This window comes from Condylura cristata, unplaced genomic scaffold (genome assembly GCF_000260355.1).
Source record: "Condylura cristata isolate star-nosed mole 26May11 unplaced genomic scaffold, ConCri1.0 scaffold00061, whole genome shotgun sequence".
Classification (NCBI taxonomy): Eukaryota; Metazoa; Chordata; class Mammalia; order Eulipotyphla; family Talpidae; genus Condylura; species Condylura cristata.
In genome coordinates this window covers 649,557-677,107 of record NW_004567162.1, presented here as the reverse complement: position 1 = coordinate 677,107, position 27,551 = coordinate 649,557, and the positions used below count along the sequence as shown (strand labels likewise).

Below are 27,551 nucleotides of genomic sequence, written 5' to 3'. Positions count from 1 at the left end.
AAAAAAATTAATGAACTTGTTCAAGGATTCAATTTTATATAAACGGTCTGGTCATTAAGAAGAGATTCTTGAAATAAAAAAAGGGAAGTAAAATCAACTAGATTATGTTTTACTTTTTGGTGTATAAATACTTTGTAGTGTAGTTTGTGTCTATTTCATTACTTAAAATATGAAATTTATGATAGAAATCCTATATTTAAAAGCAGCCTCAGTTATCAGTAGCTTTTCTGAATAAAAGTCAGAAATAAATATGTAAAAACAGATTTGTGTTTGACTAGCTTGCTGATAATTATGTCCTCATCGAGTGTGTGAAAGCTGATATTTTATTGCTGCCTTACACTTAAACAGTTGTTGCTTTTGCTTATTGAATTGTTTTAGGAGTTAATATTGTCTTCATTTAAAGCTTTATATTAAATATTTATTATATAAAAGATATAGCTGCATTTTTGATTAGTCTAAATTTTTTCAAGCCTTGAAAATGTTGACTAAGTAATGGTCAGAAAAAACAAGAAAAGGGGAGAGAATACTCCACAATAACAAAAGAAACATGTAGAACTTGATTGGATCCTGGTTATTGCTGTATAAGTTTATAAAAGACATTTAAATTGGGGCAATTTGAACATGAACCAATGTCAGGTGATATGAGGAATTATTAATGCCTGTGTTTGGTTACATAAGGTATCCACAGAAGACACAGGGATGAATGATCATGGTATCTGCAATTTACAACGTAAATCAGGGGAATAAAGATAAATAGACAATGAGATGGTTTAGATGTGAGCCTAGTGAAGCAAATATGGAAAATGCTAAGATTTGTTAATTTTTTATATTGAGTATTAGGATATTTACTATCCTATTTTTCCAGTTTTTCTGCCATTATTCAATTTTCAAAATTAAAAAGTTGGAATTTCCATATTATTCTGATTTTTTGCAAGATAATAATACATTCCAGGCTGCAGTTCATCACAATTATTTATTCTTGTTCTCCTGAAAAGTCAAAAGATTCATATCGCATTTCAAAAGGCACATTAAGAAACATTTCTAAACTTTGTTGTCTCTGTTAAACTCAGCATTAATATTTTATTAGAAATTCTTAAATTTATAAAGATTAAAAACACCACTGATACAAGAATGTCAATGCATTCACAATAAAAATCAAAATAGAAACTAGATATTTAGAAAAGGTAGCAACTCCCTCATAGGAAGATATCTGAAGATAAACTGAAGATTTACAGAGTGGATAGAAAGATAAGTTGAAGATTTAGAGAGCGTTTCAAAAAGGCTCAATGCAGCCCTTCAGCCCACAGTGATTGTATTAAGGTGATGATGACATCATAAACTGTAAAAAGGAGGATTCTTTCTTGCATTTTTTTTAAAGATTTATTTATTTATTCATACAGAACTGGGGTACAGGCCAGAGATGCGGAGGGTGAGAGGATTCACCAGACACAGAGCGGGAAGCAGAACAGGCAGATTGATGAAGTACACTGCTGAGGGGAGCAGCGAGCTTGTCTCCTGTACCACGTGGGTCAGCTCCCTGGCTGGGGATCAAACTCGTGCTGCTGTGGATACAGATAGCTTCATAGTGCTGTGCTTTAACTCCTTGCGCCACCAGGGAGGGCCCCAAAGGTTAATTTTAAAAGGACAGTTTTGTTAGGAAAAGAAGGGAAAAAAAACAAGACATGCCACTGTGTAGTCCCAGGCAGGCTGCCAACTCCTTTAAACTTCATGTATAGCGTGGCATTGATAAATTCACTTAGCTTTTATTTCTCAGTGAAGCTCTTTACTCTTCCCTTTGTCTTGAATGTTAATCTTACTAGATAAAAGATTCTCCTCTGGAAGTTTCTTTTTTCTTTTTCTTTTTTTATGTATTTGCACATACAGAACTGAGGTACAGGCCAGAGGTGCAGGGGCGGTGAGAGGATTCACCAGAGACAGAGTGGGGAGCAGAACAGGCAGATTGAGGAAGTACACTGCTGAGGGGTGCAGGGGTGGGTCAGGAGAGGTCTGCCATACCATGTGGTCACCTCCAGGACGGGGATTGAACTCATGCTGAAGTGGCTTTAGCGTACTACTGCTGTGCTTTAACCCACTGCACCACCAAGGACAGCCCTGGAAGTTTCTTTAATTACTTTAAAAATCTCTTCCCAGACCCTCCCTGGTGGTGCAACATATTAAAACACAACGCTATGAAGCTATCTGCAGCCACTGCAGTGCCAGTTTGATCCCCAGCCAGGGAGCTGACCCACATGGCCTTGCAGACCTCTCCTGTCTTACCACCCACTGCTCCCTTCAGCAGTGTATATCAGTGGATCTACTTGTTCTGCTCCCTACTCTGTTTCTGCTGGAGCCCTCAAGCCACACCCCACCTCTGGCCTATACCCCAATTCTTGTATGCATAAATAAATAAATCCTTTTAAAAAAATCTCTTTCCGGGCCCTCCCTGGTGGCGCAGCGGGTTGAAGTACAGCACTGAGAATCTAAAGCCGCTTCCGCATGAGTTCGATTCCCGCCTGCCCCGGAAGTGACCACATGGCGTGGCAGACCTCTCCTGACCCGCCCGCTGCTCCCCTCAGCAGTGTACCTTGTCGATCTGCCTGTTCTGTTCCCCGCTCTGTCTCTGGTGAAGCCTCTCACCACCCCTGAGCCTGTACCCCAGTTCTGTATGCACAAATAGATAAATCTTTAAAAAAAAAATCTCTTTCCAGTCCCTTCATGCTTGTAATATTGCTGCTAACACTGTATGCTGAATCTGACTGTGTTCCCGTTCCTCTCACTATTTTTTTATTATAATATTTATTTTTACATCATTTTGTGCCTTTTTCCATCTCAGTTGTAATCCCCGTGGGCTTCCCATCACCAAGTTATCTATGTGCCTACCCACTCCCCCATCTTTTATCCCATTCCCCACTCTACCCCCGTAAAATGTCTCTGGTATATAGTTGTTCATTATTAGTATTATTTTTTCCCTTGGTCAGTTATACTCCTGCTATGAGTGAAGCCATCTGGTATTTTTCTTTTTCTTTCTGGCATGATCCCTTTCAACTCCATCCATGCTTTAAGTTGATTTTTTTTAATTCTTAATTCTTTTTAAAATTCTCTTACATTGATGACTGAATTCTTTTACTCTACATTGTTCTAGCCTTGAGTTCTCCAACATTGTTTTTGAGCTCATTAATTTTCTCCATTGCTTCTGTTTTATTTTTTCTTAAGATTGATTTATTTATGCATACAGAACTGGAACACAAGCCAAACATGGGGGTGAGAGGTGGAGGGGAGGATTCACCAGAGTCAGAGTGGGGAGCAGAACAGGCGGATCCACTGAAATACACTGCTGAGGGGAGCAGCTGGCAGGTCAGGAGAGGTCTGCTGTGCCATGTGGGTCAGCTCCTGACTGGGAACTCATGCTGGGTGCTGAAGATAGCTTCATAGTTCTGCACTTTTGAACCCTTATACCACCGGGGAAGGCATGCTTCTGTTTTTCTATTGATGTCCTTGATTGTATTTTGAAGTCAGCTGTAGTATCTCTTAACTTTGTTATTCCTAATTATAAACTGCCTTGTATTTTCCTTCTTTGTTCTTTTATTGTTTTATAACCTTCATTGTTTAAGTCCCATCAGTGTTACTGTTACAGGGCAGGGAGACAGGAGCATCACTGAACCCCAAACCTGCCTGCTCTAAATAAGTTCTGCCCTCCACTGCCTCAAGACAAAACATAGATCTTTAATGGAAAGGAATTTTAATACAATTGGTGTGCAATACAACAAACATAAAGAATATAGTTTCTAAATCAAACACCTGAAGTTACCCATCCCCTCCTGGGTAAAAGCCCACCCAAAAGGGGTTGGCCCAAAGCAAGGTCCGAAAGCCAGACACAAGCCTAAAGCACCTTCTGGTGGGGACCCATAGAAAAAGGTCAGAAATGGCCAGACAGGTCTGGGAGTAAGAGCAAAATCAGAATCAATATAAACGCTGCCATAGTCATCTCCCCACAGGTCTCTCACCCACATCTGTGCCACCCAGTCCAGGACCAAGGAGCAAGAGCCGCTTCTTCCTGTCTCTGCTCTGTGTGGCTCCTCAGGTCTCCTTCTGGCTCCCTGTTCTGCTTCCATCCTCCTCAGCCTCCTCTCCAGGTTCTTCTCCTTGCTCAGCTCCACCCTCCTTCTGGGTGGGGCAGGGAACCCTCTCTGGAACCTCCCCTTTTCCTGGGGACCACCCTGTTACATTTGCACCTACTGGAATACTCACCTCTAGCAAACCCTGAAGTTTGAACCTCCTATTGTGTGGTGGGGTCCACAGCCACCTCTCCTCCAGGTCAGCTCCTCAGTCGTGTCTCTCATGGCCTCCTCCCACTTCCACGCCAGGCTATTTTGAAGTGCTAGAGGCAGCACTGGGCACAAATTGCTGTTGGCAGGGGTCAGGTTAAGAGCTGGTCTCTTTTCCTCACCAGCCTGGAGTCACCCTGTGTCGTCTGCTCCAGCTGTTGGTAGGTGGTCCAGCTGCAGTTTGTTCAAACCTTACTTTGTAGGCAGTGGCAGGTGTATTGTTTCTGGTTTTTCTTTTCTGTTTTTTTTCTTTTAAGGAAGGAATAACTTTATCTTGTTATACTGTTTGTTACAGACACCAGGGTTAATTAACATGAATTTGACAAATATGAAATAATCTCAAAAACAGTGCTACTATAAGAAGAAACTGGCATGCCACTGTGTATGAACTATTTCACAATGAGAACTGTTATTTGTTTTGTATACATATGTAATAATACATAATGTATGCACAGAAAAAGAGCTGCCAGATACAATATGATGGTTATTTTTAGATACAGGACAGTTGCAGTTGAGTACTCCAGCAGTTTCAATTATAGCTGTCATGCTTTGCTTTTATTAAGTTCTCAATTAATTTTGACAAAATTACAGTTTAATAGAACAGAGTGTGTAGCTCCTGGATGTTGGCTACGTCATTCTCTAATGGTTATTTAAAACAAAACCTGTATTTTGAAATATTACAAATATTAAGTTAATGATAGGGAAGAACTTAGAAGTCTTTAAATCATGAATAGCTTGGAAGGAAATTCATCAAAATTCATCAAAAGTGCAAAATTAGATAAAGGAAGCGCAAATCTTAAAACCTGAAAAATGGAAGTTTTATAGGGCAGGGAGAGGGGCACAACTGAACCCCCAAACCTCCCTGCTCCAAATAGGTTCTGCCATCCTGAGTGGCAGGTGCTCTGAATAGCTCAGCCTGGGCTTCACGTCCTGGCCCCTTCTCTAGGAGATCCGCACGCTCTGACTCAGTGTACAGCTGTGGTGTGCTGAGAGCCCCCCACTCCAGCCAGTGGCCCTCACTCCATACTGCAACACCGCAGTTCTCCAGCAGCACACCTCCATCTGGATGCCTGCTTGTGTACCCCTGTTGCAGTGCAGTGCCTGGTCTCAGGAGCCCCCATGTTGGCATCTGCCCAAATCAGCAGCTGCAAGGCCCTGGCACAGCAGTCTCTCCTCCCACGTGTGATCCTACTGTGCTGTGGTCCCTCTAAACAAAGTTCACCTCAACTTCCCACCAGACCGGTGCTCCCATTGTGTGATGCTTACCAGTTTCTCCCTGAGGGGCTTGGCTTTGTTTACAGAAGTCTTGTATCTGGGAGAGACGAGCCCAGCAGCTTCATTCCACTGCCAGACCCCCTGAAGTATTTTAACAAACACTGCGTAGTGTCAGGGCCACCCGCTGATGGTCAGTGTTGTTTCCGCCCATTGCCACCCGCCACTGGCCCTGGGTAGACTCAGCCCTGCCCCAGGACTCTCAGTAGCGCTGCCTCATGCTCTCTAGAGCTTTTCCAGCCTCATCCCTGGGTCCCTGCACTTTCAGCCTGTCTCCAATCTATTTTTCCCAACAGCACGTTAAAATGCTCAAACCTAAAAAAAAAAAAAAAAAGTTCCTATATTCCTATATTCCATGTATTCTTCTCCCTCCGTTTTCTTTCCTTGCAAAAACAACCAAACTTCTTGAAACTCTGACCTTTCCTCTACCACTTCCATTTCCTTTCCAAATTATTCCTCCATCCCTGACATGAGCGGCCTCTGACTCACCTGTCCAGTGGAACTGCCTCCAAGATCACCAAGACTCCTGCTGCCAAATCCAGTTAACACTCATTCTTCACGTCGTGGCTTGGAGCATCCTGCCCCTCACCCTTCCTTCTTCCTGGGCTTTTTTTTTTTTTTAAGATTTATTTATACATGAAGAACTGAGGTACAGGCCAGATGTATAGGAAGTGGGGTGTGGGCGGTGAGAGGATTCACCAGAGACAGTAATGGGGAGCAGAACAGGCAGATCTCCTGAAGTACACTGCTGAGGGAGCAGCGGGTGAGCAGGGAGGTCTGCTGCGCCAGGTGGGTCAGCTCCCTGGCTCTGATAGAGCTGGTGCCGCAGTGGCATTAGAAGGCTGGCATTAGTGGCATTAGTGCTGACACTTAACCCCTTGCACCACCAGGGAGGCCCTTCCCTGGCCTTTAATCCCACGACATTTCCTTAGTTTTTATCCTATGTCCTCTTGCCCTGCCCTTTCCTTTGACTCTATAATTTTCTTCCTCATCCCTGTCTCCTCATGCTCCACACTTTCTGTGACCACCTTTTTGCCCCCACCATTAGGTCACTGTTGCCAGAATCCATCTGCAGCCATGACTTCTCTTCCCCAAGCTCCACTTGCCTAAACTGCCTCAGGAAATGGCTCCCTGACGCCAAGTCAGAAACGAGGGATCCACTCTTGACTTGTCCCTCTCTCCCTCTGCCTCCCCCCACACACCCTAAGATGTGTCAACTCTATGTATGCTCCTAAGCACCACATAAAACGATCTCTCTTCTTTTCATCTGCTGCTCCCTTAATTGTGGTTTTCATTTTCTTCCACTGGGAAGGCTGCAAAAGCTTCAGATCTCCCCTTGACAGACTCAGTACTGCAACCAAAGTGGCACAAAACTCTCCTTAGTCTTCAGCTTCAAGTTCTTTAGCGTTCTTTTCGATAAAGCACCACTGGCCAACTACCTCTCCAGCTTCACCTCCCGTCCTCTCCCTTGCATCCTGTGCCCAGCCATGCTAACTGGTCTCCCAAGGCTGTCATGTCTGTCTCCTTGATATTTGCTGACCCTCTGGAATGGTCTTCTCAACACCTGGCTAACTCCTGCCTCCAGGCTTCGACCTGTCTTAAGAGACTACCTTTGGGCCCTCCCTCGTGGCGCAGCGGGTTAAAGCACAGCACTAAGAAGCTAACGCCACTTCAGCATGAGTTCGATCCCTGCTTGCCCCGGAGGTGATCCACATGGCAAGTCAGATCTTTCCTGACCCGCCGGCTGCTCCCCTCAGCAGTGTATTTTGCCAATCTGCCTGTTCTGCTCCCCACTCTGTCTCTGCTGAATCCTCTCACCACCCCTGTGCCTCTGGCCTATACCCCAGTTCTGTGTGCACAAATAATCTTTAAAAAAAAGATTACCCTTGATTCACTGAGATGGGTTTAGCTGCTGCATGTGGGGTGTCCCCATGGCAATTCTTCACCAGACTTCTGATTTGCCCTATGCCTTATTTGACTTGCTATGCGAACACAGCCCCAGGCCTGTCCTCCACTCCTTCCTGAGAGGATCCCAGGATCCTCCTCTCCCAAAGGCTACTACTACCGCATGGGACTCTACACCACCTTTCTCACTGCGCTCACTCATCACCCGTTTCATGTTGGTTAAGTAATCCCATTCCCCTATAAATCTTAAGCTCCACAAAGGACCATTTCTTTTATCATTCACCACTTAGTAGCAGCCAGTAGGCAGTAATTCAACAAATATTGGGTGCATATCTGAATCCTTGGGTGATTTTAGTTCTACCTTCATTCAGAGTCCAATCGATACACATAACTTATTTTATGACTTAGAGTGCTCTGCGCTGACTATATCAGTGTCAAGGAATGCTATGCCTTGAGGATAGGATCTATGTCTTATTCAATTTTTTTGTCCCAGAATATGTCCAGCATACAGTTTTCCACTATTTTTTGAATATATCTAAAATCACAAGAAATTAAGAGGCCGATTATTGAATTCCCTGCATCACACACTATTACCTTATCCTAGAAGCAGTACTGTCTGGATAACGGGGAGCTTAGAAGAAAGTTGTTTGATGCCTACCTGGAATGCCAGCATAAATGGGAGCAGCACTGGCTTCTCACCATCAGGAAACTGGTCAGAAGGGGACCTCCCTGATGGCTCAGGGATTAAAGTCTCAGCGTATCAAGCTATTGCCTACCACTGCAGGCTGAGCTCCATGGCCTGAGTTCGATCCCTGGCCAGGGAGCTGACCCACATGGCCCAGGAGACCTCTCCTTTCACCCACTGCTCCCCTCAGCAGTGTATTTCAGTAGATCCTCGTATTTGGCTCCCCCACTGTCTCTGGTGAATCCTCTCACCCCCACACCACTGGCCTACATCCCAGCTCTTGTATGCATAAGTAAAATAAATCTTAAAAAAAAAAAACTGGTCAAGTGTGGAAAGTGTCAGAGCCCCAGCTCTCCAGGTAAAGTATCCCCATTGCAGGCCTGACCCAAATGATGCATGAGATTGGGGTCCTGGGCATTCAGTGTGAGACTGAACCCTGGATCCCTTTGAACCTTAGTTTCAAGATCAGTCTCAAGTATGCTGGCATTGGGGTGTTATTTATCCCTCCCCTCTGGACCTGTTTTTTGCTGAAATAGTTTTGTCTAGCATTACTTTCCTGCAATGTGAGCGAGCCACTAACAGGGGCCTGTAAAAAATTGTTCACAGTCCAGCCCCAGGGGATGTTAGACTTGTTCCTTCCAAGACTTCAGAATTAAAATTCCACCTCTTCAGCTTCACACTAACTCCATAACTCTTCACACACGCACACACCCGACTCTCCTGTATGTCTGGTGAAATTCGGTTAACAAAAGATGAAATGAAAAGAAGCAACAGAGAGGAGGCAGGGAACAACAGAATTCTCATTGTTTCTCTCCCTTTTTTCTACTTTCATGATGATCCCGACATCCCCACCCCACCTCCAGCAGCAGAGAAATCCCCTGAGTACCCTGAATATCAGGATCTCTAAGAGAAAATGATCCCAGCATGAGGCAAAGCCCAAGATGGGAGACACACGGTGGGTTTTACTCTCGACTGGAACTCTTTTCTCTTACACTGAGTATTTAGGCTTTGAAAGCTGCAAGACGTGTCCCCACTGAGACCTGGAGGGCACAGCTTCAGGCTACATGTGACCCAAACATCTGTTCTTGTTCCTAGGTTGACAGTGTCTCCACTGGTGTCAGACACCTCCCAGTGACCCAGAACCTGAACGGGATGCCATAGTGTGAAAGAATTTAGTGCTCCTTCTTCTCCTCACCCCACACCTAATGGTCAACCTGTCCAGTGCTTTTTGAAGCCACCTAATCCAGTCCAGCCGGTGGCAGCTGATAATGTGCATTTTCCCTTTTCTCCAAGAATTAAATCTTGGATGCAGCTGAGTGCTTGTCGAGAGAGAAATACAGCAAAATACACAACTCGGTAGAAAGCTGACTGCTGGGGCCTCCCTGGTGGCCTAGGGGTTAAGTCTCAGCACTATTACCACTACAGCCTGAGTCCCATCCCCAGCCAGGGAGGTGACCCCCATGGCGCAGCAGCCCTCTTCTGTCCTGCCTGCTGCTCCCCTCAGCAGCGTATTTCAGTAAATCTGCCGTTTCTGAGCCCCACTGTCTTTGCTGAATCCTCTCACCCCCTCCACCTCTAGCCAACACCTCAGTTCTTCTACACAATACAAGTCAAAAATAAATAAATAAATAAAAAAACTGATCTAGCTGAAAAGCACATGACACCGGGGGGTCACTGTGGCTCCCAAACCAGGACACATGGCCACAGGAGCTGGTTCTCTGCCTCCCCTTTGCGTCTCACCCCCTTAGTGAGCATGGGCTTTTAAATAAGCACTTAACCGTGTACCTAGCGTGCTCTGTTCCAACCATCAATGTGCACGCTAGTTGACTGTAGTAATTAAGACTCTACTCGTACACATTTAATAATTTTTACAAGCATTTAGTCTTAACTAAATATTCCCATCAACAGGAAGTTCTAGAATTATATTGTATGGGCCCCAAATATTTGGAGAACATTACACACCCGTCTTAATCCCAAAACCTGGGTGCCTGAGTTCAGGGTCTGACCATGGCCAGGATGCAAATTCACATCAGGCCCTGTTCGCACATCTTTGTATGCTCAGTGCTTAGCACGGATCCAGGCACACAAGAGACCCACAAGAAATATTTGTTGAATTTAAATAAATCCTCTAAACATCTCACTTGGAGACATCAACCTGTAACTTTCTTACTGCTTCTTCTCCAGAAGCTACTGGTATAACCTGGGTCTGGCAGCAGGGGGCGCACAGGCTGCCCAGCCCGAAGGGATGACACAGAGGGGATAGGTGTAGACCAAGGCTGCAGAAGCCAACAGGTCCCCTCCCCAGGGCTATGGACTCCGAGGGTGCCAGTGGGAGGGGACAAGGGGGCGGGCCACAGAGCCCACTGCATTTACTCCACAAAGAACTTCCTGGCAAAGCAGCTGCAGGGAAACAGGAGAGAAGCCTCCACACTGTCGGCTGCTGGCCGCTGTCTCTCAGCCCATCTGGGGAAGGGGCTACAAAGCAGACAATCTTTATTCACAATCGGGGCAGCAGAGGGAGGTGCCCAGGTCAGTCCAAAAGCAAAGACAGTGGAAGGGGAAGATGGCGCAAGGCAGGCACTCAGCACTCGTCCTCGCCCAGCAGAGCAAAAGGGTTTCGGGCGGCCAGGCCGGACCCCGGGGCTGAGGTTGGGGTGTCCTCATCCCCTTCTCCCTCCTCATCTGCATCCCGATCCTCCTCTCCCTCCTCCTCGCAGGAGCTGCTCAGCTCTTCCTCTTCCTCCTCCTCCTCATCACCCGAAGGCCCCACTCTGCCCTGCAAAACCACCAGCTCCGTGGTCTCCGGATGGGACTCCCAGGTGCCTGGGGAGCGAACAAGAGAGTAGAGGAGAGTTTAAGCAAGGAGCTAATGACAAAGCCAGAAAAGGGGGTGAGGCAAAGACAAAGGTGAACAGAATTTTTAGAGCTACTGCATTCATTTGCTCATTCCCCCATTCATTCAGTCTTCTGTGCCCCCATGTGCTGGGCACCAAACAGAAGCTCTGCACACCTTGGCTCACCAGTGGGCAACTGGCACCTGCGTTTGCAGACCAGGAAACCGTCTGAGAGATGCTCGGTGACAGAGTTGGCCAACAGGTACAGAGCCAGGTTTGCCCCTTGCTCTGAGTGGCAACAAAGCCAGTGTCTGTGTGTGCCCAAATCACAGCAGGGGCTGGGGAAGAACACGGCGGCCTGACCTTTCTGTTCGTTGTAGCCCGGGGGTTGAAAACACAGGCTGAGGCGGCCATCCAGCGCCAGACGCAGGAGGCTGTTGGCTGCTCTGTACACGTCATTCCGCGCCGCCTTGGCTGTCTTGTAACCACGTTTCTCTGCCCAGGCTGCAGAAGGAGAGAACGGGGAGGGAAGCCAGGCCCAGTCACTATCACCCTACGCCCCCAACACAGTCCTTTGGTTCTTCCCAGAACATCGTAGGCCAGATCTTCCTGGCCTGGTGACAAAAATCTAGGGGGGCTTCACCCAAGGCAGACACTCTGAGGAGGAGAGGAGACAAAGCAGTTCCTGAGGAGGATAAGGGGTGAGGGGAGAAGCCTGGCACGTGGAGCCCACCTTCACAGATATCCCAGGCACACCAGGGGTGCTCCGCCGAGGGGTCCTCGGCCTCTGGGTGACGCAGGTGGAGCAGGACCTGCACAGGGATCCTGGAGGCCAAGTAGCCCACGGCAGTGTACGGCTCTTGGATTTGGGCGATGGGGTAGATCCCTGCCAGGACCTGAGGGAAACAAGCATGCTCAGCATCTTCCTCCCGCCTCCTTCTCTACCCGCCACCCCCTCTCTCTGCCCTCATACCTGCAACTGCCTGGGCAGGAGGGAGGGGAATATGAGGCCCGGGCAGTCACAGAGCTTCACGGAGGGTGTGAGGAAGTAGGTCTGAAAGTATCGGGTGTGGCCTGGAGTTCTGGAAACACTCACTACCTTCCGCCCCACCAGTCCGTTGATCAGCGAGGACTTCCCCACATTGGGAAAACCTGAGGAAGGCAAGGAAAACACATTTTTGACAGACTCTTATTCTATGACAGGCAAGACATAGTGCTGAAATGAGGTGAAAGAGGAAAAATAGCAGTGGTTGAAAGAGGAAATGAGGCAGAAACTAAAGGAAGTAGTTTGACATTGCAAACAACAAATCAGGCTCTGGACTGCCAGGGTGGAGTGAATCCTAGTCTCTCCACTCTGCGGAGTGAATCCTAGTCTCTCCACTCTGCCCTCAAGACAATTCACTTAACTCTCCAGCCCTTTCCTCATTTGCAGCTTCACAGCTGTCAGGAGTAAATGAGAAACCCACACAGCCTCCGCAAACCCATGCCCAGGGCCAGTGAGACACTCTGGGGGTTCAATACCACCACCATCATTCTGACCTCTCGCACCCGCACGCCTGCTCAGCATGTGGGCCTTGGCATCAAGACCTCTGCCGAAGGCTGTTTCCTCCACCCTACCACGGCTGCCCACTCCAGGGAAAGATGAAGAATGTGCCAGCAATACTCTGGTTACTACAAAAAAATGCTGAGGAGAACTGGCCCTCCCCTCGGTCTCTGGCCCCATTTACAGTGAAACTCCTCAAATAAAAAGACTGGTCTAGTGAGAATGGCACATCTTCAACTAGCAACAACAATTGTTGGCGAGGATGTGGAGAAAAAGGAACTCTCCTGCACTGCTGGTGGGAATGCAAACTAGTACAACCACTATGGAAAACTGTTTGGAGGTTCCTCAAACTGCTAAACATGGAGCTTCCCTATGACCCAGCAATCCCACTCCTAGGTATCTACCCAAAAGACACAAAAACACTGATTGAAAAAGATACTTGTACCCCCATGTTTATTGCTGCTTTATTTACAATTGGAAAAACATGGAAGCAGCCCAAATGCCCAAAAGTAGATGACTGGATTAGAAAGATGTGGTATATATATACAATGGAATATTACTCAGCAACCAAAAAAGAGAAACACATGTCTTTGCAGCAACTTGGATGGAGCTGGAAAAGATCATGCTTAGTGAGATAAGCCAGAAAGAGAAAGAAAAATACCGGATGGTTTCACTCATAGCAGGAGTATAATGGACCAGGCGAGAAAATAACAAAAATAATGAACAACCATATACCAGAGACATTCTGTGGGGGCGGAGTGGGGAATGGGATCAAAAACGGGGGCGTGGGGGGGAAGGGAGGGAAATGCACGGGTCTATGGTGGTGGCACAGGGGTGATTTGGTGATGGGAAACCCGTGGGGATTACAATCGAGATGGAAAAAAAAAATGTGCAAAATGATGTAAAAATAAACTTTGTAATTAAAAAAAAAAAAAAAAAGACTGGTCTTTCTGTCACCACGTTGTCAGGCCATCTTCTTTGAGACTATAAAGTGCAACATAATCAAATATATGTAAAACATAAATGTGCCAATGAACCCAGCCATCCACCCTGGGCCCAGGATATGTTGCGCTTCTGCAGAAGCCCCAGCTGTCCCTTGATCATGACACTCTCCCTCACACGCAGTGACTCGTGTTTCCCTTCAGTTTCCGGCCTAGGTAGCCCAGCGCCATGGTTCAGTTCTGCACCTTCCGAGCGTTACACAAATGGAACAGTGTGGTGCACACGCTGGTGCACGCAGCCCCTTTCTCTGAGGGTGTCACGTGACGTCCCACCAGGCTGTGGCCCATGCTCATGTCAGTCTACCCCATCTGGCTTTCTCTTCTCCACCCCTACCCCCACCCCACCCCACCCCCCAACTGCTGGTCTTCATGGTGCCAAGCCTGCTGAGCGAGTCTCTGGTCGCATCTCACCGTCCATCAGCAACATTTGGGGAGATGTGCCCTCCTTTCCTCTCCTCACCGCATTCATTCCCTCCTCTTTTCCTTTGACTTCAGGGTTATTCTCTGTGTTTCCTTCTCCTACCCAATCTCCTTATGTCAGCCTGGTGTCTTCTTCTCCATCCCACTCCTCTCCCACAACTCGTCCAATTCCACAGCTTTAAATACATCAATGGCTCCCCAAATTAAACCTCTCCCAAGGTTAAATCTCTAGTTCTAGTACAACCACTATGGAAAACTGTTTAGAGGTTCCTCAAACTGCTAAACATGGAGCTTCCATATGACCCAGCAATCCCACTCCTAGGTATCTACCCAAAAGACACAAAAACACTGACTCAAAAAGACACCTGCACCCCCATGTTTACTGCTGCTTTATTTACAATTGGAAAGACATGGAAACAGCCCAAATGCCCAAAAGTGGATGACTGGATTAAAAAGATGTGGTGCATATACACAATGGAATATCGTTCTGCAACCAAAACAAATAAATAAATAAATAAACTCATGCCTTTTGCAGCAACATGGATGGAGCTGGAGAAGATCATGCTTAGTGAAATAAGCCAGAAAGAAAAGGAAAAATACTGAATGGTTTCACTCATAGCAGGAGTATAACAGACCAGGCAAAAAATAATAATAATAATAATAATAATAATAATAATAATAACAATAACAATAATAATAATAATGAACAGCTATATATCAGACATTTTGTGGGGGTGGAGTGCGGAATCGGATCAAAAACAGTGGGGGAAAGGTGATGGCACATGGGTGAAATGGTGATGGGAAGCCCAAGGGGATTACAACTGAGATGGAAAAAGGCACAAAATGATGTAAAAATAAAATATTATATTATTATTTTTTTTTAATCTCTAGTTCTTCTCCCTAAGCTCTACACTCCTAGACCACAATTCCACTTGGGATATTTTATTTAAATATATATATATATATTTATTTTGGGGCTCTCTCTGGTGGTGCAATGGGTTAAAGTACAGCACTCTGAAGCTATCTACACCCAGTGCAACATGAGTTCAATCCCTGGCCAGGGAGCTGACCCACATGGTGCAGCAGACCTCTTCTGTCTCTCCCACTGCTCCCCTCAGCAGTGTATTTTCAGTACATCTACCTGTTCTACTCCCCACTCTGTCTCTGCTGGATCCTCTCACCCCCCACACCTCTGGTCTGCACCTCAGACCTTGTATGCATGAATAAAAAAATATTCTTAAAAGGCGGATTTACTGAAATACACTGTGAGGGGAGCAGCAGGCAGGACAGGAGAGGCCTACTGCACCATGTGGGTCAGTTCCCTGGCCGGGGATCAAACTCAGGCCCTAGTGGTGACGGCACTAATACAACCTTTAGACCACCAGGGAGGCCCCTGGGATATTTTGAAAAGGAATTTCAAATTTAATTTCTGATCCACACCCACCATCCCCTCCCAACCTGCTCCCCTTCCAGTCTTCCTGTCTCAGCATTCCCAGTTGCCTGTCTTTCCTCGAGCATAACCCATGAGCAGTCCCATTTTCTCTACTTCCAAAATTCATAGTTTCTGACCGTCGCTCACTGCCTCCACCTCTTCTGCTCTGCTCTGCGCAGCTCATATCGCTCCTGTAGACTGGAAGCTGCCACTGTGCTCGCTGCTTACTTCTTGCCAACCCCTATCATTTACTACCCCACTCGAGACACAGAATAAACCTACCCCAAATGCCTTCTCCTGCCCACAGGCCTTACACAAGGCCTGACCACATTCACAATTCTCTTTCCTGGTTCCCACACCACGACCTCCCCAGCACTCTGCCCTGTCCCATCACTATGTTCGTTCCTACCTCGAGACCCTCTCATATCTGCCCTCTTGACCAGGGAGCCCTGGCCCCACATCTGTACTTGGTCACTGTGTCTCACCATTCTGAGCTCATCTCAGGAGCCTGTCCTGCGGGCCCCTCCTCTCTCGGTCTCTGTCTATCCTCTTTCATGGTCCCTAAATAATATGTCTCAGATCATGAATCAATTTACTCACAAGAAAACAAATCCCGTGAGGGTCAGGCCTTGCCTGTCATTTCCACACCTGCATGTCCCATCCTAGAGCGCCACCTGGGCTGGGCACTGAGAGGACAGATGACTGAGCTAGGGGAAACCACACTCCCTGCCTGTGCCACAGAACAGCTCCCTTGCCCCAGCACCCTGAATACAACTTAGTGCAAAGGCCAGGGAGAGGGAAAAGGGGCTCTGGGAGGGAGAGCGAAGCGAGATGACAGAAAAAGAGAGCAATGTGTCAGTAGGCATGCAGAATTATTGCAAGACAAAAAAGAGACTGAAAGGTAAATCAAGAGCTTCTCTGTGAGCCCTGCTAGGCTGCCCTCCCTAATAATTTCTTCTGGCTTTGGCCCTTTCTGGTTCTACCACCTCAGAAACAACTCTGTAAAAGTCACTCTCACTCATCCCACCGAAGAGGAAAAGGGGTCCTGGGCCCTAATCCCACATTCCCCCACTGTGAACAGAGACAAAGCTCTTAAAGAAAGATACTCACTGACAACAGGCCTGACAGGGTGAGCTACAGAAGGACCTCAATACTAGCTAAGCCTCTACTAGGATATAGTGATCACTCCACTGCTATGGACCAATGACTGCAGCTGAAACACTTAATGCAACATAAATCACTCCAACAGGGTCTAGAACACATTAACATACAAGTGTTGAAGTTTTTAAACAACCACCATTATCATCACCATCACAAGTGGTCAGGTCTGCTGGGCTCTCCATACTTCACTTCTGTTCTTTTCATTAGGTTAGCAATATCCTCAGGTTTTAAATCAAAGTAACTAAGACTCAGCATGGTAACATTTGGTCCAGATCAAAATCATCTGCGAAAAGGCAGCCTTTAACTGGGTCCCTACAGCAGACAGCTCTCAGAGACCTTGACCAAGCTGCCTCTTCCAAACGCGGATGCCCCACACCTCAGAGGCCACCACACGTGGCCACCGCTTCCTTACCCACACAGCCGATGGTCACCACCCCGTCCTTGTAGCGCTCCCGAGTCGGGCCAGTGGGCTCCATTGCCGAGTCAGTCTGCTGCTCCACCAGAACCGCCGGCCCATCCTCCTCCTCATCTTCCTCCCCGGAGCCATTACCCCAGGTGGCCCCAGCCACATCCCGGGCGATCTTCTCCCGCCAGCTGCTCAAGTCCACTACTCAGGAAGGAAAAGATGAAGAAAGTTCTCCACAGGGCCCAACGATGATGGCCCAGACCTCATCTGCACCATCTAGAGTGGCATCATGCTAACCTAACCACCCCAGCCTTCACGTGACCCCATCCTGGAATCACACACGTCTCTGAGTTTTTGAAAAGTACTGGGAGGCCTGAAGCAGCAAACACCTGGGGCTCCTGCCTTCCTGCTGCCTCTCTTGTCCCTCCAAGTCAGTCTGTACCCTCTTCCACCCTCCCTCTGGCCTCCTGCCATAATGTCCCCAATGGAGGGCTTGACTTCAGGAAGGTGAGCAGAATGACTCCGGGCCTGACCTCTGTGACTCCCCACAGCCCTTCTGAGGGGCACATACCCTTCCCCGCAGTGATGGCTTCACAGGCTCTCAGCAACTGCTCCGGCCCCAGGGCTCGAGTCCAACCTCTCCCCCGCCTCCGACTCTTCTTCAAAACTGAAATCAGAGGACACAGGGTTTCATGCACCCCATCTCCTCAACACTTTTCAGCCCAATTTCAGGTATACTCCCCTGTTAAGTTTTTCTGTTCTTCCTTTGTCTTCTGCCAACCCACCTCTCCCATCAGGCAGCCCTCTTGCTCACTCACTGCTAGAATCCTGTGGGGCGCGGGGGTCCCTCGGGAAGGAGGTGAAAAGGACGATGTGGAGCTGGGGATAATGTTGGTGGAAGTAATGCTTCCAGGCAACCACAAGAGCCGGTGGGGCCAGATCCACCTTATTCAGGACCAGCACCAGGGCCAGGCCAAGTTCTCCGGTCACATACTCGTAAAGTGCTGGTGGAAAGTTCACAACCTGGAGGGGGTTGGTAAGGAGAAGGAGCAATGGCAGGTCAACCCAGAGTGCTTTGCTTCCGGTTCCCCAGTCATCAACACGGCCTGAGACAACACCCTGATGGTATTAGATTCTGGGATAAAAGGGTAAATTGGCCAAAGTGAACTAGGAACACAAAGCAAGAGGTAAGGAACATCTGCACATTTGTCTCTGGGGGACTTCCTACAGGCCCCCCAAACAAGACAACAAGGGCCCTCCCTGGTGGCGCAGCAGGTTAAAGCACAGCACTGAGAAGCTAAAGTCACTTTTGCATGAGTTCAATCCCTGCCTGCCCCAGAGGTGACCACATGGCGCGGCAGACCTCTCCTGACCCACCCGCTGCTCCCCTCAGCAGTATACTTCGTCGATCTGCCTGTTCTGCTCCCCACTCTGTCTCTGTCTCTGGTGAATCCTCTCACCACCCCTGTACCTATGGCCTGTGCCCCAGTTCTGCATGGATAAATAAATAAATCTTAAAAAAAAAAACAACACGACAACAAAACGAGCACCCTAGAACAAAGGCTGGGCCATGCACAGGGAGACAATTGGGACAGAAATTAATAACCTAGCATTTTCACGTGTGCCCCAGCCTATGTGTGCCTGCATCATGAACATGTCTCTACGTAGTGTGTGAAGGCACAGGTGCACGTGTTTGTGAGACTGTGTATAGGAATACGAATGTGTGTGTCATGAAGGACGCCTGACCTCAATGTTCCTACAGACCTCCCTTTCCGCCACCAGAGGACAGCAGTGAAGTACAGAGCCAGGCTTACACAGGACTGTCCAGCAACAGTCTCGAGCCTTAACCCTAGCGTTCCAGGTGAGGTTGAGCCCATGGTCACTGATGTGGCGGGCAGGAGGAAGCCCTAGCTGCCTTCAGAGTCCCCTGGAGCACCGCACTGAGGTTTTGCTTCTGTCTAGCTCAGGTGGGTTGGGGAATAGGATATGCAGTTTGTCGCTAAAGTAAAAGACAGGAGAGTTAGCTGGCCCAGTGCAAAGTGCTGGGCATCTGACCACAGGTTAACATGGCAGAGAAGTTGGGAAAGGAGCAAGGACACCTCTGATCTCCCACTCCTGCCCCTGCCCTTTACTCTTCCTCCCTCTTCCCAAGAATCTTCTTCCTTCCTACCCCTTGTCTGCCTTCACGCTCAGTACTCACTGGATGTCGGATATCAGTGACAAGCAGGACAATGTCAGACATCTCTAACACCCGCCACAGCTGCCTCCACGTCTAAAAAAACAAAATCAGCAAAAGAGAACCTGAGCCCAGAGTTCCTCTCCTGCCTGAGGCCTACATCCAAGTGGCTCATTGCGCCTACTTCTACGCCTACTCCATTCTCACCTCTAGATTGTGCTCAAAGTAGCTGAGTTTCTCCGAGGCATAAGCCCCATGAATCTTCCCAAGATACTCCTGGAAGCTCCGCTCTTCCTGGCTCATTAGTTGCTCCTTGGACATCTCATAGCTCCAAGGAGGACGGCGGGGAAAGTCCAGGACTGGAACATCAAGGAAAGTACCAAGTCTGAGCATAGTTTCAGCATTCAAAGGTGCCTCCCAGACCCCTCCTTCCTCATGGTAAGTTTCTATTTTTCCAAACTCCCCCACTGGCTGCCCCAAACATCCCCACATGGGCTCCCACTCACTTGAACCAGGCTGATAGACCTCCCGGATGTCCAGCTCCAGCACCTCAGCACTGACCGGCTGGAGCACTTGCTCCCGGGCAGCTCGCTTTCTCCTCTCCACCTCTTCCCGGCTGTCTCGCTCAAAATGCAGTCGGTATCTAACAGGGCGGGGACAGCGTCCATCACAATATGTAGCTGCACACTCCCCTATAGCCAGACAAGTTTGTAGAGCTTTCTCTCCAGAGTTCAAGTCTTCCCTCTACGATGGCACTCTCCGTCCTCCTTCACACAGCATTCTTCTTTCCCTCAGCCCCACGGCTCTCAGGCTCTCAAAGCTAAACCCTCGCTAGCCCATCCAAGGGAGGCTGAGTCCCGCTGCTGGGAGCCGGCGACCCCGAGAAAGGGGGCATCCAGCCCCTCCACCCCAGCAGCGGCTCCAGGGCAGCCTCCGGCTGGCCCCCCAAGCTGGGACTTCCGGGTGGGCGGGGAGCCCTGGCCAGCGCCCCGCGCCCGCCCTCACCGATTCGGGTCATAGCCTCGCGGGCCCAGACCCTGGGCAGGCTGCTGGTTGAGCCTGCGGATGTGATGGGTCACAGACTCCCCATCTGAGGTGTCGGTCTGCTCCTCCCGCCGCTCCCGGCTCCCGCTGCGGCTGTTGGAACTGGATCGCAGCCCATCTTGAAGACCTGCGGGGAGGAGCCGGTGACGCCAGGGTTGGCCGACTCTCCGGGACAGAAGACCCCCTTCCCCGGTAGGCCTGGGTCCCCCTCACTCCTCCCCACTTATGTTGAGGTCGGGTCTTCCCAGTCACCCAGCCCAGGACCCTCCCGGATGTGCGTGGGGGAAATCACTTCTCCTCCAGGAATCTGCCGGGACGGCGCCCCGCTGGAGAAATTCCCCTCCCCCAACTCTCCATCCTTCACCCCTTCCAGATGTAGGGGAGCTGGGGGGCTGAGGGAATCCCCTCCGCGGCCACCGCACGCGTCGGCGCGCGGCCACCGGCCCTCCCAAGACCCCAGGTGTGGCGGGCACACCCCTCCTCCCAGATGTGCGGGAGCCCGAGCCCCGCCCCCTCCCCTGGCTCCCGCACTGACCTCGCTTCCGCTCTCGCTTGTCCTGCAACTGCTTCTTCTTCTGCTTCACGCTGAAGGGCTTCTTCCTCGGCATGGCCCGGACCAGTCACCTGGCCCGCCCTCCGCGGAGCTCCCGCCGCCTCAACTGACTCCCCCGGCGGCCCCCGCCGCAGGGGCCTGGGACCCTGAGGGGGCGGGGCTCCGGATGACGTCAGCGGGCGACTCGGCGCCGGCGGCGGGGGGCCAACGCGGCCCCTTCCCTCCCGGGGCACGACGCGGGGAGGATGCGGGGTGGGCTACCCTCACGTGAGAGCCAGCGGCATGGAGAGGAGGCAGCGGCGGCGCTGGAGGAGGCGCGCGTGGGAGGACCGGGCTCGCTTCGTCACGGGCGCTACCAACTCGCGCTGGAAGGAGGGGGGCCGCGTGTCATCACGCCCCGGCGCGCCGGGCAGATGCCACCACTCACCTGGAGAGGCGGGGGCGCGGGGCGGGCCGCCGCCGCGGAGAGGGGCGTGGACGCGCGGGGGCCGCCTCTCGCTCCCGGCGCGGCCTCAGTGGAGGCTCAGACTACGCGGCCCGGGAGTGAAGCCAAGTTGCTGGGCTCCGCTGGGGGCAGAGTCGAGGTTTGGAGGGGCGGGAGGCGGCCCGAAAAGTGCGGGGCGCCGCCTCGCTGCGACCCAAAGTCCTTGTAGGAACTGCGATAAGGAGCAGGTTTACAGATCATAAGTGCTAGCGCCGGCGATAAAAGAAACCCAGGTGAGATCAGACTTTTCGAGGGAGGTCAGAGGGCACGAAGTTGTGCGTGCAGCTGTTACCATAGTAACCGGGGACCGGATGTGGCGATCTTAGGACGCGACGGCCCTCTCTCTTCTCAGGCCTTCTGGCCTCAGAGCCTGTGGACTCTATGACACCGTGAGGAGCCGGCTGTAGGTGTTTCGGCGCAAGACAAGAGGAGAAGTTTTGAAAGAATTTACATAAGTACAGCAAAAGGAGTGCTGGAGATGGCCGCCATGTCTGGCCGAGACCCAGAGACGCAATTTAGGTAAGAATCTGCTGCACAAAGGCTCCGCAGCCTTCCGGAAGTTAAATGGCGGGAGCCCCAGTCTCACTGCCCATCGCCCCCCCGGAAACGGAAACAGAATCCCAGTGTGCCCCTTCCTCACTGCCCTCCAAATCCCGCTGCAGCCATTGCCGCAACCACGATGCCGAAACGAAAGAAGCAGAATCAGCAGCAGCAGCTGCCGCAACAGCAGCTCGCACTGCCAGAAAGGGAAGACACTGGAGACGAGGAGGACGGGAGCCCCATCGGTAAGGAGCCCGGGAGGGGTGTGCACATGTCTGTCAGCAGGTCTGGGCAAGGGGTTAGGGGGCTGAAAGATGCGGGGGAGGGGTCTCTGACGGAAGAAGGGAAGGCGCATGCGTTGGGGATTAGTGGGTGCCAGTCCGGGAAGGAGCCCTCTGAACTAGGAGACCTCTTATTTGAACCCTTAACTTCAATCCGGCCCCTAAGCCTTTCTAGAGAAGGAAAGAGAAGAAAGGATAAAAGAGCTCGTGTGCGCAGCCGCAGAACGTCAGGGACGAGTGGCCCTTAGCTTGCAGATTGCGGTTACTGGGATGACAATGTGTGACCAGACTCACATGGGAGGTGGGAAGTACAGCCTTCTCTAAATCACTCGGAACTGGGTGTTGGGGAGAGAGCTATTTGATTTTCCAGCAGGTAGAGTGGGACTCTCTGGAATTACCAAATATGGTTTGTATAGCAAAATGTAAAGGAAATAGAGAAAGCTGTCAGTATTTTTCCCAAATCAACCTCCTTGACAGAGTCTCTATTTTTTGCAAACTCTGAAAATGCTTTGCATAGAAAAGTCAGATGTGGGGGTGAAGACTACTAACATTGCTGAGAATTAACCTTGCCATTACTGATTATAGAAATATTAGGACATGTAAGAACAGGATCATCAACCCTTTAGGTATATATTGATGACCTTATTTTCATGTCTGCTCTTAGGACCACCCAGCCTCTTGGGCCCTCCCCCCATGGCCAATGGAAAACCTGGTGACCCCAAGTCAGGTGAGGAGGAGGGGTCCCTGATCTTTGATTAAGTTCTGGTGAAGGAATCAAGGGAGGGAGTAAAGTGCAGGAAGGATTTAAAAATCAGAAGATCAAGGAGTCTGACTGAATGAATGAATGAATGAAAAAGATTGTATTAATGGATTGGAAAACTCATTGTTGTAAGAATGTGAGTTATCTATAGATTCACTGCACTCCCAGTTAGAATATCTATAATGTCTTTGTGGAAATAAGCATCTGCATTATTATATGGAAAAACAAAGGATCAGCGTGAAAGGTTGTAAAGAATCTTGAAGTGAGAAGGCTTAGTGTGAATATAAAGACTCAAAGCTACGGTAGTATGACTGTGTGGTGTTATTGCAATGATAGGCATATAGATCAATAGAATAAATGTAGTGTCCAGCAACAGGTCTGCGCATGTGTGGACACTTCATGTGTGATGTAGGCAGGACTGAAATAGTAGTCACTTCAGTATTTCTATACTGGATTAACTGGATGTTCATCAGAAAGGAAAAACAAAAGGAAGAAAATGGTCTTTTTCATACTATATGCAACCATCAATTCCAAACAATGGATCTTGTTGTAAATCTCAAGCATAAACAGTAAAGAAATATTTCTAAAGAATACGTACTTCATCATCTTAAAACGGAGTTCCTACACAGATAGCAAACATGCGCGTGCGCACACACACACACAGCTACCATAAAGGAGACTTGGCAGAGTGAACTGACTAGAAAATATAAATATGTTAGTCATATGACACTTCCAAAATTCATAGGAAGCCTTTGAATAAAAGGTACTGTAGCAAATACAACCAGTTTAAATCTAGAATGTATAAGAAACGTCTAGACAAATGGCTAGAAAAATGGGCTAAAAAACAACAGCCAAAACACGTAAGATCTAAATGGCTAAAAATAGGTGAATAAACATTCAACATCAATAGTCATCAAGTAAATGCAAAACCACGCCACTTTGAAAACGATACCCTTTGACACTGTTAGTGTTATTGTAAAATAGCATATCAAAGGTAGAAAACAGTATGATGACCACTCAGAAAAGTAAAAATAACCAAATGATCCAGCAGTCTCACTTCTGGATATTTATCCAAAGGAATGGAAAGCAGGATCCTAAAGATAGCCGGCAATGCTAGTAACTTTTGATACAAGACAAAAGCAGACACAATACAAGTGTTCATGGATGGATGGATAAATCCATTGTGATATTGTAGATTAGAGTATTCAGTCCTCAAAGGAAGAAAATCCATCATATCCTGCAATGTGAATTAGCCTTTATTTTCATGGTAAATAAGTCAGTCACAGAAAAAAAAAATAATAATAATGCGTGATTCCGCTTCCATCCAGTATCCAAAGTAGACAAGTTCATAGCAACAAAGCAGAACAGTGGTTGGCAGGGACTGAAGGTGGGGGAAAGAAGAGCTGGTTTTTACTGGCCATAGTGTTCCATTTTGCAACATGAAAAAGTTCTGGAGATCCTTTTCCACCATGGTGTGAATTAACATGCTTGAAGAATAGACAATTATAAAATAGATTGCAAATTTTGTGTTATATATCTTACCACAATGAAAACACACACACCCCACTTGCACATTCACCAGAATGGCAAAAGTGAAAACGATTGACAATACCAAATGTCAAGGAACAACTATGGGTGAGAGTATAAATAGTACAATCACTTTGAAAAAGAAAAGTTTTATGACCTCTATTTTTTTAAAGATTTTTTTTTAATATATAATTTTTTTTAATACATAAAGAACTGGGGTACAGAGGTGTGGGGGCAGTGAGGTCCCACCAGCAACAGTAGGTAGCAGAATAGGCAGATGTACTGAAACACTGCTTAGGGGAGCAGTGGATAGGTCAGGAGAGATCTGCCGCACCGTGTGGGTCACCCTCCTGGCCAGCAATTGAACTCGTGCTGCAGTGGCTGTGGATAGCTTCATTGTGCTGCCCTTTAACCTGTTGCTCCATCAGGGAGGGCCTTAACAACCTCTATTAAACTCAAGCATATATATACTCTAGGACCCAGCAGTATCTCTAATTTGTATATGCTCAACAGAGTTGTGTACCTATGTGTGACAAAAACACATATAAAAAATGTTCATAGCAGCATTTTTTGTTATAACTCCAAACTGGAAACTACTCACATGTCCACCATCAGTAGAATGAATAAATAAGTTGCTGTGTGTGCATGCAATGGAATACTACATGCACTGAAAATGAATGAACTGCTACAGGCATTGAACTCACAAACATGGTATTGAGCAAACGGAGCAAGACACAAAAGAATACAGGATGATTCCATTTATGCCAAGATCAAAAAAACAGGCAAAAACTAATCTGTGGTGTTGAAAGTCAGGATAGTAGTTACCTTTGGGGAGGAGAGTGGTATTCCAGAGAGGTGGGCTACAAGGGGGTACTTCTGAAGTGTTCATGAGACAATCCCTTCACCTAGTTAGTAGAACTGCGGGTGCTTACTTTGTGGTGATAACTGAGTTGTGCACTTTAAGTACATTTGTGGTGTCTTTTTGTGTGTGTATATTCTACTTCAATAAAAGTTGTTTTTTTGTTCTTTTTTTTAACTCATGGCTGCTTTGTCGGGGTTAAGCTGGCCATTGAGCACCTTTCCATGTCTTTCTCTGTCCGTCTGCAGCACATCACAGAGGTCCTCCAGAATCAAGGGGACCAATGATCCCAGCCCTGCTGAGTCTCCCACCTCCTCCCCGGGGCAGAGGCCCAATTCGGGGAGGCCTAGGTCCCAGGTCTGGCCCATATGGTCGTGGTTGGTGGGGGGTCAATGCTGAACCTCCTTTTCCTGGACCAGGCCACGGAGGTCCCTCCAGGGGAGGCTTTCACAAAGAGCAGAGAAATCCTCGAAGACTCAAAAGCTGGTCTCTTATCAAGAATACCTGCCCACCCAAGGACGGACCCCAGATTATGGAAGGTGAGGTCTGTTTTTTAATGCTTGTACATGTTTAATACCTATCACCCCCGGGGTGACCTAATTTCTAGAATTCCCATGACTCTTAACCTCTGTTTTTGAAGTAGGGATAGCCCTAAATGTTTTTCCTCCCAAGAGAATGGCTCCCATTCCAAAATATCTGAAAATGGTAAGGTAGGAAATTTGATCAGTCACTCTACCTCTGTTTTCTGTTTAGAGATTTATTTTATTTATGCATAGAGTGGGGAATGAGCACAAGGTGCAGGAGCAGTAAGAGGACTCACCAGAGACTGAGTGGGGAGCAGAACAGGCAGATGGACTGAAACACACTGCTGAGGGGATCAGGGGCGAGGCAGGAGAGGTCTTCTGTGCCATGTTGTTACCTCCCTGGCTGGGGATCGCACTCGTGTTGAGGCTGCTGGTGCTAGTAATGTTGTATTTTAACCCATTGCGCCACCAGGGAGGCCCCTTCCTTATTCAGATTTTAAACTATGTTATTTTCTTGCTCACAGACAAATCTGGCCGTCCTGTCTGCCGACACTTTGCCACAAAAGGCCACTGTCGATATGAGGACCTCTGTGCCTTCTACCACCCAGGCGTCAACGGGCCTCCGCTGTGAGACTGCCTTCCTGTCCAGGCTGGAAGGAGCCCTCTTTGACCTGGCGACCATGTTTCCCTGTGGCCCTGTGATGGCTACTGTGAGGCTGTTTCACCCACCATCCTCAGTCAGTGACGCCTACCCCCATCCACCATCTCCTTATTTGGGGTCCAGAGTTGTGTTTCATAACTGCTGCGCGGTGTACGCTCTTCTGATCCAGCCTCCAGAGACTTGCCAGGGGGACCCCATCTTTGCACCCTTCAACTGCCTCCTGGATCCTCGCCCCCTCACCAAGTGACTGCTGAGCAGGAAACCTCTTTGGTGCTGTTTCTTGCGCATCTGTTCGCCCGGCCCCAGTATCACCCTCGATTCCTGAGAGCCCCGGAGCAGTTGCCTACCATTCCCTTCTCCGGCTGCTTGTTTTAAGTCCTTTTTACGTGATACTCCCCACCCCTGATGTTGTCGGCTGCTTGTGAAACTCACCAGGTTGTCTCCCTGGGTCACGTTTGGATGCCTGGTGCAGAGTGACTCCCTAAAAGGCCGCTCTGCCCTGCTTTTGGGTTCTGTAGTTTCTGCGTCCGTGGCATGACCCCCACCGCTATGGTCTGTGATCACTGTGCTTTGTGAAACTGTGCGTCCCCTCGTCTTTCTCAGTGTCTGTGGCATTTTTGTGACTTCCAACACTAGAGTAGTTTTTCTGCCAAAATGAGTGAGGCTCTTGGTGCCCTCTAGACTTTCCCTACCTCCCAACATGGGAGAGTTTCAGACTTTCCCAGGACCGCACTTTCCCAGGACCACCCCCCTACCATACCTCCAGTCTTCCCCATTCTCCCAGTGTCAATTTTTCTGGGTCTGACACAAGCCCCTGAGGTGTGCGCTGAGGCCACCCCTTCTGGCCCATTTTAGTTAGACAGTGTCATTGTGAGGCCACCAGCCCTTTTGTTGGAATTCTGTGAATCTCCACCTGGCTTACTCGGGTGGAACCTGGACAGTACTGTCGCCTTGTCCGGCCTTCTATCCCCGCGCCCCTGGCACTGGTTGTTTTCTGTGAAAACGGCAGTGAACAGGTTCAGTTTTGAACTGGCCCTGAAAAACGGGTCAGGAGTTGTATGGGCAGGAGGGAGGGATGAGAGCTGTTGGAGAACTGAGAATGATTTTTTTTTTCTTTTTAACATTTTTTATATTAGTAATAAATGCAGTGGAAATACG

The 27,551-nt window shown here is 48.7% G+C and overlaps 2 protein-coding genes across 4 annotated transcripts; one reads left to right on the top strand and one right to left on the bottom strand.

Annotated features, from left to right (window-relative positions):
* Positions 1-9,779: 9,779 nt before the first annotated feature.
* Positions 9,780-21,036, bottom strand: GNL1 (guanine nucleotide binding protein-like 1). The gene is made up of 12 exons (XM_004695374.2): positions 20,740-21,036; positions 20,166-20,331; positions 19,667-19,803; positions 19,368-19,519; positions 19,185-19,256; positions 17,803-18,007; positions 17,556-17,651; positions 16,991-17,185; positions 11,995-12,173; positions 11,755-11,917; positions 11,385-11,525; positions 9,780-11,010 (listed from the first exon to the last, which is right to left on the bottom strand). The coding sequence occupies exons 1-12, from the start codon at positions 20,810-20,812 to the stop codon at positions 10,769-10,771; spliced, it is 1,821 nt and encodes a 606-aa protein (XP_004695431.1). The 5' UTR covers positions 20,813-21,036; the 3' UTR covers positions 9,780-10,768.
* A 216-nt stretch (positions 21,037-21,252) lies between these two features.
* On the top strand, positions 21,253-27,551 carry PRR3 (proline rich 3). Of its 3 annotated transcripts, none has more exons than XM_004695372.2 (5): positions 21,253-21,474; positions 21,594-22,026; positions 22,727-22,789; positions 25,457-25,747; positions 26,257-27,551. In XM_004695372.2, exons 2-5 carry the CDS (start codon positions 21,921-21,923, stop codon positions 26,361-26,363), a joined length of 567 nt encoding a protein of 188 aa, XP_004695429.1. In that variant the 5' UTR covers positions 21,253-21,474; positions 21,594-21,920; the 3' UTR covers positions 26,364-27,551. The 3 variants fall into 3 exon arrangements, with proteins under 3 accessions (XP_004695429.1, XP_012590058.1, XP_012590059.1); XM_012734604.1 differs by having other exon boundaries at positions 21,253-21,760; positions 21,904-22,026; XM_012734605.1 differs by lacking the exon at positions 21,253-21,474 and having other exon boundaries at positions 21,838-22,026; positions 25,628-25,747.

Excerpts from the sequence above, each read along its gene's own strand:
- PRR3 (XM_004695372.2), top strand. The coding sequence starts at position 21,921 with ATGCCGAAACGAAAGAAGCAGAATCAGCAGCAGCAGCTGCCGCAACAG. Across the intron at positions 22,027-22,726 it reads GGAGGACGGGAGCCCCATCG|GACCACCCAGCCTCTTGGGC; the intron begins GTAAGGAGCCCG and ends GTCTGCTCTTAG. Across the intron at positions 25,748-26,256 it reads CGGACCCCAGATTATGGAAG|ACAAATCTGGCCGTCCTGTC; the intron begins GTGAGGTCTGTT and ends TCTTGCTCACAG.
- GNL1 (XM_004695374.2), bottom strand. The coding sequence starts at position 20,812 with ATGCCGAGGAAGAAGCCCTTCAGCGTGAAGCAGAAGAAGAAGCAGTTG. Across the intron at positions 19,804-20,165 it reads CGAGGCTATGACCCGAATCG|ATACCGACTGCATTTTGAGC; the intron begins GTGAGGGCGGGC and ends CCGCCCTGTTAG. Across the intron at positions 19,520-19,666 it reads GGTCTATCAGCCTGGTTCAA|TCCTGGACTTTCCCCGCCGT; the intron begins GTGAGTGGGAGC and ends TTGATGTTCCAG.